Below are 12,500 nucleotides of genomic sequence, written 5' to 3'. Positions count from 1 at the left end.
TATTTCTGAATACCTCACTAGATCAGAAAGTAAAATTTTAGATATTGTCTTAGTATTGCATTTTCTCATTCTTATTAGTCATTATCAGTAACCCACCCGCATTTCAGTTAACACAGGATACAAAAATAAATAAATAAATAAATTGCTTTTCTTTTCACCTCTCCTTTCTCACCTTTCCTTCCCAGTCTCTCTCTCTCTCTCTCTCTCTCTCTCTCTCTCTCTCTCTCTCTCTCTCTCTCTCTCTCTCTCTCTCTCTCTCTCTCTCCCTATCTTCCTCAAACGTGCCCATCCCCTTTCAAATGTTCCTCTTCCTTCCCCCACCCCCTCCGCCTCTCTCTTTCTCCCTCTCTCCCCTCTCTCTCTTCCCCTCACTCTCTCTCTACCATTCCGATATCAAAGCCATCTTCCCCCTCCCCTCCCCTCCCCTCCCATCCCCCTCCCCCTCCCACGTATATAACCACTCACCCCCTGAAAATGTTCCCAAGCCCCCATTCTCTCTCTCTCTCTCTCTCTCTCTCTCTCTCTCTCTCTCTCTCTCTCTCTCTCTCTCTCTCCAACACCATTTTCTCCTCCACCTCTTCTTCCTCAAGTAAATTATGCAGAGGAGGCAAGATATGTAATTGCATGGAGAGAGAGAGAGAGAGAGAGAGAGAGAGAGAGAGAGAGAGAGAGAGAGAGAGAGAGAGAGAGACCAACCTTCCTCTTTTTCCCCAACCACTCTCTCTCTCTCTCTCTCTCTCTCTCTCTCTCTCTCTCTCTCTCTCTCTCTCTCTCTCTCTCCCCTCCGGGTTGTCATTCATTCCTGGTAGAATACTGTTTGATTAGCATAATATTTTAAAATTGTCTTTCTCCCCCGCTTCCCTACCCACAACCCGACGTCCTAGAGAGAGAGAGAGAGAGAGAGAGAGAGAGAGAGAGAGAGAGAGAGAGAGAGAGAGAGAGAGAGAGAGACTTTATACCCAGCGCGGGATTAAACTATGAGAAACTCGCGGCACCGCCATCACACACAAACACAGTAAGGTGGAAGATAAAACATTCTTACTGTTGCCACTTCGCTCAGCCATTTTAAACGTCCCTTTCTCTCTCTCCTCCCTTTCCTCCCTTCCCTCCGTCCATGCCTCCGTCCCTCCCTACAGCTGGCCCCTCCCTCTCTCCTCTCCTTTCCTCTCCCTCCCTCTCTCTCTCTCTTCCCTACGTCTCTCGCTCTCTCGCTGTCTCTCTCTGTAAGCTGCCAAACACCGCAATGCATTCAATATAGCATGTTTTTTATCCATTATTCACTATTGGACGTGTTTATAGGGTGTGTGCGGGCGTGTGGGCGTGTAGGGGGTATAATAGTATCCTCAACATTCATTTGGGGACAGAGAAAAGCTGGAAAATCTTAGTATTTTGCGATGGGAGTGTAAGTGTCGACTGGTGTTTGGTAAGGTGGCAGCGCGCGAGGGGGAGGACCCGGCGGAGGGAGGGCGCCGTTATGACATCTGATGGCGCGCGAGGCAGGCCAGATAAACAAAGGAGATGGCGGGTGGATGACAGCCACGGCCTCCCGATAGAGATGGCTCCTTTTACGGCTGCCATCCAAGTCCTATCGTGATATTTTCCTGGCCATCGAGATTCATATTTGCTGGTGAGGTGGTTTTCCTGCCTGCCTGCCTCTCTCTCTCTCTCTCTCTCTCTCTCTCTCTCTCTCTCTCTCTCTCTCTCTCTCTCTCTCTCTCTCTCTCTCTCTCTCTAGCTCTCTCTGTCTCTGTCTCCCTCTCTCTGTTTGTGTGTCTGTTTCTCTTTTTCCTTCGTCCTTGCTTCTCTCTATGTCTCTCTCTTTATCCTCTTTCATTATTCAGGTTTTTCTTTTGTTTTCCTTTCTCCTTTTCCCCTCTTTTGTTTCTCGTGTTCTTTCATCTCATTTATTTTTGGTTCTTCCCTATCTTATTCTTTTCATTGTGTTTCTTACTTGTTTTTTCTCTTCCCTTCTCTCTCTCTCTCTCTCTCTCTCTCTCTCTCTCTCTCTCTCTCTCTCTCTCTCTCTCTCTCTCTCTCTCTCTCTCTCTCTCCTTTTCTAATCTTTTGTTTCTATAATTTTTTCCTCTATTTTTCTTTTATTCGCTCATTCTCTTTCTGTCATTCTTTCTCTTGATTATTGTGTTTCCTTTCCTTTCAATCTTTCTCATTCTCTTTCTATATAATATCTTCGTCTTTGCTTTATCCTTTCTTTTCATTCACCATTTTATTTATTTATTTATTTTTTTGTGTGTGTTCCTTGCTTTCCTCTTTTCTCTTTTCACTTTTTCCTTCCCCTCTCTCCCTGCATTCTTTTGTTTTCCTTCGCTTTTCATTCTTTCGCCAATGTTTTCCTGCCTTCTCATTCCGTCCTCCTCCATTATTAACGATGTCTATTTACTTGGTTTATCATTATTTACTTATCTATTTATTCATCTGTTCTATTTATTTTTCCCTCGATTTCACTTTGTCAACGAATGAAACGTAACATTATCATTTGTATAATTACTTTGTTCATTAATTTGTCCTCATCTGTTATTGTACATATTGATTTTGTAACTCTCTCTCTCTCTCTCTCTCTCTCTCTCTCTCTCTCTCTCTCTCTCTCTCTCTCTCTCTCTCTCTCTCTCTCTCTCTCTCTCCCTGTTATTCATCTTTGCCTCGTTCCCATCACTTTTATTTTATTTATTTGACCGTCCCTCCTTCCCTCCTCTCCTTCCTTCCTTCCTTCCCTTTCACGGCCTCCATTCATTTCTGTCTTCTATTATATCTATCTCCAATATATCAGCTTTTCCTCCCCTTTCTCTCTCTCTCTCTCTCTCTCTCTCTCTCTCTCTCTCTCTCTCTCTCTCTCTCTCTCTGGCCTTCCCTCCTCTCCTCATTTACCTCTTTCTGTATCTACAATTATGCCTTTCTCTCTCTCTCTCTCTCTCTCTCTCTCTCTCTCTCTCTCTCTCTCTCTCTCTCTCTCTCTCTCTCTCTCTCTCTCTCTGCGAATTTTTTTATCATTCTTTAATATTTAATTTTTATTGCCGATTTTTTTGCTCTTCTTCTTCTTCTTCTTCTTCTTCTTCTTCTTCTTCTTCTTCTTCTTCTTCTTCTTCCTTGATGCAACGGGAATATATCTATAGGTGTTAATGGCGCAATGGTTACTGCGCTTGTCTTAACCCGCGCGTCCCTCGTTCGAATCCCTAACTAACTATCTGGTTCACTGGTTGGCTTTCTGACTGACTGGAGTAACTATGTGATGGCTTAACTGTTAGTCCGCTGGCTTATTGACTGACTTACTGACTGACTGACTGGAAAAATGTGGTTTATTTATTTATTTATTTATTTTATTTTATTTTTTGATCTGGTTTATTCACTGATTGGGTTACTGATTGACTGACCGGCTGACTGACTGACTGACTGACTGACTGACTGACTGACTGACTGATTGACTTGGAAAATGTGGCTTAATTGTTCTGTTAACCGTCTTGTTTACTGATTGACTGACTGACTGACAGACTGGCTTACTGACTGACTGGCTTATTGACTGACTGGCTGACTGACTGATAGACTGACTGGAAAAATGTGGCTTAATTGTTCTGTTAATCGCCTTGTTTACTGACTGACTGACTGACTGACTGATTGACTGACTGGAAAAATATGGCTTAATTGTTCTGTTAATTGTCTTGTTTACTGACTGATTGGCTTATTGATTGATTGACTGGCTGACTTGAAAACTCAGGTGATGAGGGTTCGCCTTTGCGATTTAAACATTTCCTGACTGGCTGACTGGAAAATGGCTAATCTCTAAACTGTTTTCCGTCTTATTGGGTTATGGAATGACTGAATGACTGAATGACTGACTGACTGATTGACTGATTGGCTAAAAACTGGTTAATGAGTAAACTGTTTCTTCGTCTTAGTGGCTTATTAACTGACCAACTCCCTGGAAGAAAACTGAATGACATTGTTAATATTTTGGCTTGACTGACTGACTGACTAGCTGTGACTGTCTGGAAAACCTGTTGATAACCTGTTTGGTATTGGCGTTACTGGCTTGTTGACTTACTAACTGGAAAAGACCGCTGGATAGCTTAACTATTTGTTCGTGTGACTGCTTTACTGACTGACTGACTGACTGGAAAAAAGGGTATCTTATCTGTTTGTTCGTGTGACAGGTTTACTGACTGACTGACTGACTGGAAAAGAGGGTATCTTATCTGTTTGTTCGTGTGACAGGTTTACTGACTGACTGACTGACTGACTGACTGAAAAAAGAAAAGTATCTTAACTGTTTTGTTCGTGTGACCGGCCCATCGACTGACCGACTGACTTTAAAATCCGGTTAATATCTTTTAACTGTTTGTATATCCGACTTATTGACTAACTGACTAAAATATACTACTGATGGCTTAGCTGTTTATATGTGACTGGCTAACTGACGCAGACTAACAATCGTGACCTTTCCATACATTTCCAGACTTTATAACCTTTTCTAACATTCTCAGTCTTCATCCTGACCTTGTTTAACAGCATTCGGACTTTCTAAACGATATCTTGACCTTAAAAACTGATCTGTTTAAACCTTTTTCTAAATTTCTTACCCTTTTCTCCGACTTTTCTTAATTCAGTTAGTGTTAGTGACCGGTGGTATGTTAACTTCCTTCTCTAATCGTTCCTCTCCAGAGACTACAGCAAATCATTCTTCTCCAGCGCTCTTGCTCTTTACGCCATCCTCAGTCACACCCATTACAAGCAGGTCTTCTTTCACTGCATCCAGAACCTTCCCTTAGGTCTTCCTCTCTTCTCTTCCACCTGCTGCATCCTCCTCCCACATACAGCTACCAACATCTCAACAACAACGACAACAAGAGCAACAACAAGAGGATAAACAAACCTTGTGATATACATTAGAAACATTGTATTTGTAGTAATGTTGGAGATACAGGGAAGCGCTGACACACACACACACGCACACACACATACACACACACACACACAAACACACGAGAGAGAGGAAGAAGGAACAAAAGAATTATACACAACTGTACACATTTCATGACTGATTCTCTAGCTGACTAACAGACTGACTGACTGACTGACTGACTGATGAGTGACTGACAGTGGCTGAACTGAATTATATATATATATTCTTTATAATATTATTAGTACATCAGTCAGTTACGTTAATATTCAACTGACTTAAATACAAATCGACTGACTGACTGACTGACTGAGTAGGTGTGGGTCTGACTCGTGTTCACCGCTGCTGCCCGCTGCTGCTGCTGCTGCTGCTGCTGCTGCTGTTTAAGTCACGAACAATTAAGTCACTTTCGCTGCTTTAGGTCAACATTCTTGGATGCTCAAACGATTCACTCATAAACGTTTTTTTTTTTTTTTTTGGGGGGGGGGGTAAGTTATTATTTAATTTTTCCTCAGCAATGTTTTATGAATTCTATGTATTTTCATTATTATTCATGTTTTTAATTTCCATTCATTTGTACATTTTTAACAGCTCTTTTTCATTAATCGAACTGAATTTTGAATAGCGTGTACGATATTTCTCGTTTCAGTGTACGATGACGGTATTTCTCCGCCATACTTCTGTTTTGTAAGTATTTAATTGTCCTGTTATTCTTATTTTCTCACTGTCTTGTAAATAATTCTTCTTGTATACTGCCTTTCTATTTAATGGCACCATGTTATTATTATTTTTTTTTACACCTTAGGGCAGAATACATATTTAATTTTCAAGTTTATTTCTTCTTCATATATATATTATAAGTTCGTGGAAATGCTATCGTATGTACAACACCTTCTCTCGCCTGTACGATAGTCTTTGCTTATCTCTCACAACACGACGAAACATTGTAATATTTTTCTTCCTTACACAATATTATGTACAATTTCTTTTTCCCTATGTACGATATTTTTTTTCTCTACCGTATGACATTTTCCCGACAAGACATCATGACACAACCTTTATTACAACACCACCACTGCGATCTACGATAGTTTAACAGTGCACAACCTTCTGGAGTTCTTTTATTTTCTCCTATACCAACGATACTTTTCTTTCTTTTCCACAATATATCATTTACGGTATCACCTATTTCCCATTCACGGAGTACGATACTTATTTCAAGCGTACGATGTTTCTGTTTACATTTCCACGTGAATATGATACCACCTTTCTTCTCTGCCACCAATACTTTCTTTTCTACAGTATACCACTACAGTATAACACCGATATCCTGCGTACGGTCACTCTGTTTACACTTCCACGTGAATGTGATATCACCTCACACAAACACACTTTCTTTTCCCCCTTCCTATCTATTGCCACTTCTGGTAGACAATATACGTATACATTGCAGCAACACACATACATACACACTTCCCTACGCTATGTTACAGAGCCGCGGGCACCACCGGGGGGAGGGGGGAGAAAGGGAAGAAAATAAAGCGGGAAATAAGAAGATAAAGATGATAATTATATTCAGACCACTCATTACAATAGTAGTTATCGTATTTACACAACTCTCTCGCGGTAAATTTTCTTGGCTTTGTATAGAATAATAAAACTGGGATTCGTGTTCATAATAATAATAATAATAATAATAATAATAATGATAATAATAATAATGATAATAATAATGATAATAATCGTAATGGTTTTTCTTTTCTTATCGTTACAACCATTTACTATATAAAGCTTAGTACTCTTTATTGCAAGGTGAGAGAGAGAGAGAGAGAGAGAGAGAGAGAGAGAGAGAGAGAGAGAGAGAGAGAGAGAGAGAGAGAGAGAGACTGTAGTGCTTTTACATTAGCTCTGAGAGAGAGAAGTGTATCGTCAGAGAGAGAGAGAGAGAGAGAGAGAGAGAGAGAGAGAGAGAGAGAGAGAGAGAATTAGCTCATTATCAAACAGACGCAATAGTCAACATTCTTAACCCTAGACTATTTACACAACTACTGACTACTATCATAATAATAATAATAATAATAATAATAATAATAATAATAATAATAATAATAATAATAATTGACAGTAGGAATAATGATGTTAGTGAAGAAGAGGAAGAGGAGGAGGAGGAGGAGGGCGACGTCGAGGAGGAAGAGGAAGAGGAGGAAGAAAGATGGACTAGGTATTTTATTACGAATATTAAAACGTATGAATTTTTCAGGTATAGAGAGAGAAAAGAAGGAAAAAATGAAGAGAATACAAGAGATAAGATTAAGGTCAGTTCTGGGCTTGGTTTTGTGAGGATAAGGTCAGGCCAAGGCCTGAGAAAGGTCGGAGGAAAGGATGAGGAATTAAGAAAAGGTTTAAAGGTAACAAAGATTAATTTTAAGGTTAGATTGTTTAGAAAGGTCATATAATGCTAAACAAGGTCAGGTAAGGTCAGAAAAAGAATATAAGGTCTTGAAATATATGAAAAGGTCACTGAAACATAAAAAAAAGTTAAAATACGCTCAGAAAAAAATAGATGTAAAACATTAAAAGGTCAGAACTGATAGATATTCAGTAAAAAATGATAAAAAGGTCTGAAAAAAAAAAAAAAAAAAGACCAGAACATTTTTAAAGAAAGGTCGGGGGAGAGGTTTGAAAAGGTGAAGAGAGGAATGAAGAAGGAAGTTGGAAAAGACACTTAGGAAGGTCAGGGAAGAGCAAAAGGTCAGGAAAGGTTAGGTACGGTCAGGCTGTCCTGCTGCTGCTGCTGCTGCTGCTGGTGCTCTGTGTGTGTGTGTGTGTGTGTGTGTGTGTGTGTGTGTGTGTGTGTGTGTGTGTGTGTGTGTGTGTGTGTGTGTTATCCTGGGAATTAATTTGAAGAACCACATCATTTATAATTTTCCTTTCTTTCTTCCTTTCTTTCTCTTCTTTTTTCTTTTTTGTTTCTTTCGCTTTTTTTTCTTTTCTTTGTTGATCCAATTATCTTTTGAAACTAAATGTTACATTGGGCTATATTTATTCTATCTATATTTATTTATGTCGAGTGTATTTCAAGGTAATAATAATAATAATAATAATAATAATAATAATAATAATAATAATAATAATAATAGTAATAATAAATACTTGATGGCGATGGAAATGAGAGGAAGGAGGAGGAGGAGGAGGAGGAGAACAAGAAGAAAAGAAGAAGAAGAAGAAGAAGAAGATAATCAAGAGCGATAGTGAGAAATATGTAACTTGTAAACAAATTGATTGACAGACATGATAAACTAGAGATATCGTGTGTGTGTGTGTGTGTGTGTGTGTGTGTGTGTGTGTGTGTGTGTGTGTGTGTGTGTGTGTGTGTGTGTGTGTGTGTGTGTGTGTGTGTGTGTGTGTGTGTGTGTTGTTGTTGTTGTTCTTTTTATTTCATTATTATTATTATTATTATTATTATTATTATTATTATTATTATTATTATTATCATTATTATTATTATTGTTATTATTGACAGTTTTCGTTAGTATTATTTTAGTGATAGTAGTAACAGCAGCAGCATTAGTAGTAGTAGTAGTAGTAGTAGTAGTAGTAGTAGTAAGTATTATTAGTTATTCATTATTATTATTATTATTATTATTATTATTATTATCATTATCATGCCTGACTGACTCAAACTTTCTCAGCAGCAAGCAGAGAGAATGACGGGGCGGGGCGGTGGTCAGCAGACAGCCTGACCTGGGGAGAGGGGCGAGGGAGAGCAGGAGAGGGGGAGAGAAAGAGAAAGGGTAGAGAGAGAGGGAGACAGAGAGAGTGGATGACAGTCAGAATCTGAGAATCACAACCTTTCAGAGTGAGAGAAGGAGAGGAGGGAGAGGAGAAACGTACTACACAAAGAGTCATTTGGCAGGGAGAGGGCTGGGGGGTGGGGAGATGGGAGAGAGGGAAGATATACCCTAAGGAGGGACCCAAGGCGGGGCTGGGTCTAGGAACCGACGGAGGGGCAGCGGGGCGTGGCGGTGCGGGGTGTTGATGGTGATGTGGGTGGTGAAGGTGGTGGAGATGATGGAGGTCACTGGAGACTCGTGGAGATGATGAGGGCGGTGGAGGAGGTCAGTGGAGGCTAGTGGCGGGGAGTCGTGGAGTGAGGGAGGTCACTGGTGAGGACAGGAAGGAGGTGCGTCAGGATTCACTGGAGGTCGCGGGGGGGACAGTCGAGAGGGGAGAGGCCGAGGGGGGCAGGTGCGGGGGTGACTGCTGCACCGGGGGCTGTGAGGAGGTCTGCTGCACGCCCCCAGCGGCGGCGGCAGCGGCGGCGGCGGCGGCGGCGGCTGCTGCTGCTGCGGCCGCTGCTGCTGCTGTGGCCTCCTGCTGGTGTAAGAGGTGCGGTGTGGTCTGCTGGGGCGGCGGCTGCGCTCCTGCCACACCTGCGCCGCCTGCTGCTGCCGCGCTGTCCTCGTGCGGGGAGTTGGCGTGTTTGCCGCGCTTCACGTCCTGCTGCCCCCCTGCTGCGACTCCTCGCCGTCCTCCTCCTGGTCCTCGTCGCCGTAGCCGTCCACCGCCTCCTCCTGCTTCCGCTTGGCCGTGGCCATCTCGGCGGCGTGGCGCTTCCTCCACTTGGTGCGCCTGTTCTGGAACCACACCTGGCGGGCAGAGGGGCACTGGTGAGGACAAGGTGACACACACACACACACACACACACACACACACACACACATACACACCTGCAGGTTAATTAGCAGTGTGGCAGGATAGCACAGATGAGGATGATTGGGTGGCTGGTTGATGGCACACCTGTTTAGGGCGTGCCAAAGGTGTGTGTGTGTGTAGGGAATATGAGAGGCACTATTCTAACTGGTGCCTACTCCTCCTCCTCCTCGCTCTAGGTATGGTTAGGTTAAGTATGGTGTTAGGTCAGCTTCCGTGTGTGTGTGTGTGTGTGTGTGTGTGTGTGTGTGTGTGTGTGTGTGTGTGTGTGTGTGTGTATTTAAGCTCCTGTAAATATAATTAATTTTTCGTCACTGTCTACGTGTCAGAGAGAGAGAGAGAGAGAGAGAGAGAGAGAGAGAGAGAGAGAGAGAGAGAGAGAGAGAGAGAGAGAGTACCCTCATCACCGTCGTCACCACCATCATTCCTTCTTTCCATTGTTAGATCCTTCCCTCCCTCCCTCCCTCTTTCCCTCCCTCCCTCCCTCCCTCCAGTCAGATTAGCTGGGAGGAAAGATTAGGAGGAGGAACCTGCTATTCCACAGTCCTGAGAATGGAGGAAAAATTCTCCTTTCCTCCACTTCTCCATAGCGAGAGAGAGAGAGAGAGAGAGAGAGAGAGAGAGAGAGAGAGAGAGAGAGAGAGAGAGAGAGAGAGAGAGAGAGAGAGAGAATTACAATGGAAATAAGACAAAAGAGAAACAAGGTGAAATAGGCTGAGAGAGAGAGAGAGAGAGAGAGAGAGAGAGAGAGAGAGAGAGAGAGAGAGAGAGAGAGAGTTAGATTGTCAAGAGGCCGTAAAGCAAGATCGTGATTTTCTCTCTCTCTCTCTCTCTCTCTCTCTCTCTCTCTCTCTCTCTCTCTCTCTCTCTCTCTCTCTCTCTCTCTCTTCCACTTTCCTTTCCACACTCCTCACCTTTCTCTCTCTCCCAAGGCTCGATTTTTACCTCCCCCTCTCCCTCCTCTCCCTCTTTCCCACTCCCTCTCCCTCTCCCTCTCACCACTTTTCTCCGCTCTCTCTCAGTTCTCAATTCCTTCCTTGCCTTCTTGACTCTCCCACCCCTCTCCCTCTCTCTTCCCTTCCTTCTCCCCTCCCCCTTCTCCCTCCCTCTCCCTCCCTCTCCCTCAATACGCCTCGGGTTTATCCAACAAATTGGATTTCGCTTCGCAATGTGTTTTATCAGAAGAACCTCCTCCTCCTCCTCCTCCTCCTCCTCCTCCTCCTCCTCCTCCTTAGCCACCGCCTCCTCTTCCTTCTCCTCCTCTTCCTCTTCCTCCTCTTCCTCCTCCTTTTTCTAGTCTCCTTCCTATTCTGCTCCGCTGCCGCTACCTCCTCCTCCTCCTCCTCCTCCTCCTCCTCCTCCTCCTCCTCCTCTTCGGGTTTGGGCAAGAAGAGGAATAAAAATAAAGAATAAGATTCAAATTGCGGTAGAAAGCAGTAGAGAGAGAGAGAGAGAGAGAGAGAGAGAGAGAGAGAGAGAGAGAGAGAGAGAGAGAGAGAGCCATCCCTTCACTTCTGTCTTCATTACCTTGGTTATAATTCGTCGTAAATTACACCAAGTTACCTTATTATCCTCTCTCTCTCTCTCTCTCTCTCTCTCTCTCTCTCTCTCTCTCTCTCTCTCTCTCTCTCTCTCTCTTCCTTCTCTGAGATCTTTCAAAGTACATTTCCAATTCCTTCCCTCCTTTCCCTTTTCCTCCTCCCTTTTTCCCTCCCTCCCTCCCACCCTTCCTCCCTTCCCTCTCTCTCCCTCCCTCCTTTCCTCCTTCACCGCACATAGAAGCGATTGGAGAAGTTTGAGGGAAATATATAAGACAATGAAATTCTGATCAGATCTCTCTCTCTCTCTCTCTCTCTCTCTCTCTCTCTCTCTCTCTCTCTCTCTCTCTCTCTCTCTCTCTCTCTCTCTCTCTCCAGTTTATGTGGAAAAGAAGCAGTGAAGGAAGGGCGAGTTGAGAGAGAGAGAGAGAGAGAGAGAGAGAGAGAGAGAGAGAGAGAGAGAGAGAGAGAGAGAGAGAGAGAGATCACACATGAGCGAACATCCAAGTGAAAGATACATTGATGCTTGAGTGGCTGAGAGAGAGAGAGAGAGAGAGAGAGAGAGAGAGAGAGAGAGAGAGAGAGAGAGAGAGAGAGAGAGAGAGAGAGAGAGAGAGAGAGAGAATTATCAAGGGATATGGAGAAAGGTAGAAGCAGGAAGAGGAAGGAAAGGAAGAGGAAGAAGAACAGGAAGACAACAAAGAAGAAGAAAACGAAGAAGAAGAAGAAGAAGAAGAAGAAGAAGAAGAAGAAGAAGAAGAAGAAGAAGAAAAAGCGCGTGAAAGGGGAGGAGGAGAGAAGATGGAGGAGAAGAAGAAAAGGAAGGAGTAGGGTAAGGATGGGAAGAAAATAAGGAAGGACGATGAAGAGGACGAAGAGAAAATGGAGAAAAGGGGGAGGAGGAGGAGGATAAGAAGAAGAAGAAAAAAAAGAGGAGGAGGAGGAGGAGGAGGAGGAGGAGGAGTAGTGTTACGCTTGGGTGTGTCGGAAGATAAGATTCAAGAAGATCAGCTCTCTCTCTCTCTCTCTCTCTCTCTCTCTCTCTCTCTCTCTCTCTCTCTCTCTCTCTCTCTCTCACGCACGACACGCACTGATGGATGAGTCTTTTAATTGATGGATGAGAGTTAAATAATAAGCGAGTGGTGGTGATGGTGGTGGTTGTGACAGTGGCAGACGTGGTGGTGGTGGTGGTGGTGGCAGCAGCAATAACAATGGGCGGTGAAAGTGGTGTCCCCGCCCAGCCTAGCTCTGTTTCATGCACACACACACACACACACACACACACACACACACACACACTTACACACACACGCACACACACACACACACATCTAATTTAT

The 12,500-nt window shown here is 43.4% G+C and overlaps 2 protein-coding genes across 5 annotated transcripts in view; one reads left to right on the top strand and one right to left on the bottom strand.

Annotated features, from left to right (window-relative positions):
* Positions 1-12,500, top strand: part of LOC135108480 (uncharacterized) — a 260,707-nt gene that overhangs the window by 79,045 nt on the left and 169,162 nt on the right. For all 4 annotated transcript variants that reach the window (XR_010272294.1, XM_064019537.1, XM_064019538.1 and 1 more), the window contains exon 4: positions 5,559-5,596. The gene's annotated coding sequence lies outside the window, so the exon portion shown is untranslated. The remainder of the gene's footprint in view (positions 1-5,558; positions 5,597-12,500) is intronic.
* LOC135108250 (homeobox protein Nkx-6.1-like) overlaps positions 8,539-12,500 on the bottom strand; it is a 46,968-nt gene continuing 43,006 nt past the window's right edge. The window contains exon 3 of the mRNA XM_064019005.1: positions 8,539-9,558. Coding sequence (XP_063875075.1) covers positions 9,403-9,558 — 156 coding nt within the window. The 3' untranslated portion in view covers positions 8,539-9,402. The remainder of the gene's footprint in view (positions 9,559-12,500) is intronic.

Source organism: Scylla paramamosain, chromosome 17, assembly GCF_035594125.1.
Source record: "Scylla paramamosain isolate STU-SP2022 chromosome 17, ASM3559412v1, whole genome shotgun sequence".
In the NCBI taxonomy this organism is placed as follows: Eukaryota; Metazoa; Arthropoda; class Malacostraca; order Decapoda; family Portunidae; genus Scylla; species Scylla paramamosain.
Note: the sequence above shows the minus strand (reverse complement) of the source record. Positions and strands in the feature narration are given on the sequence as shown.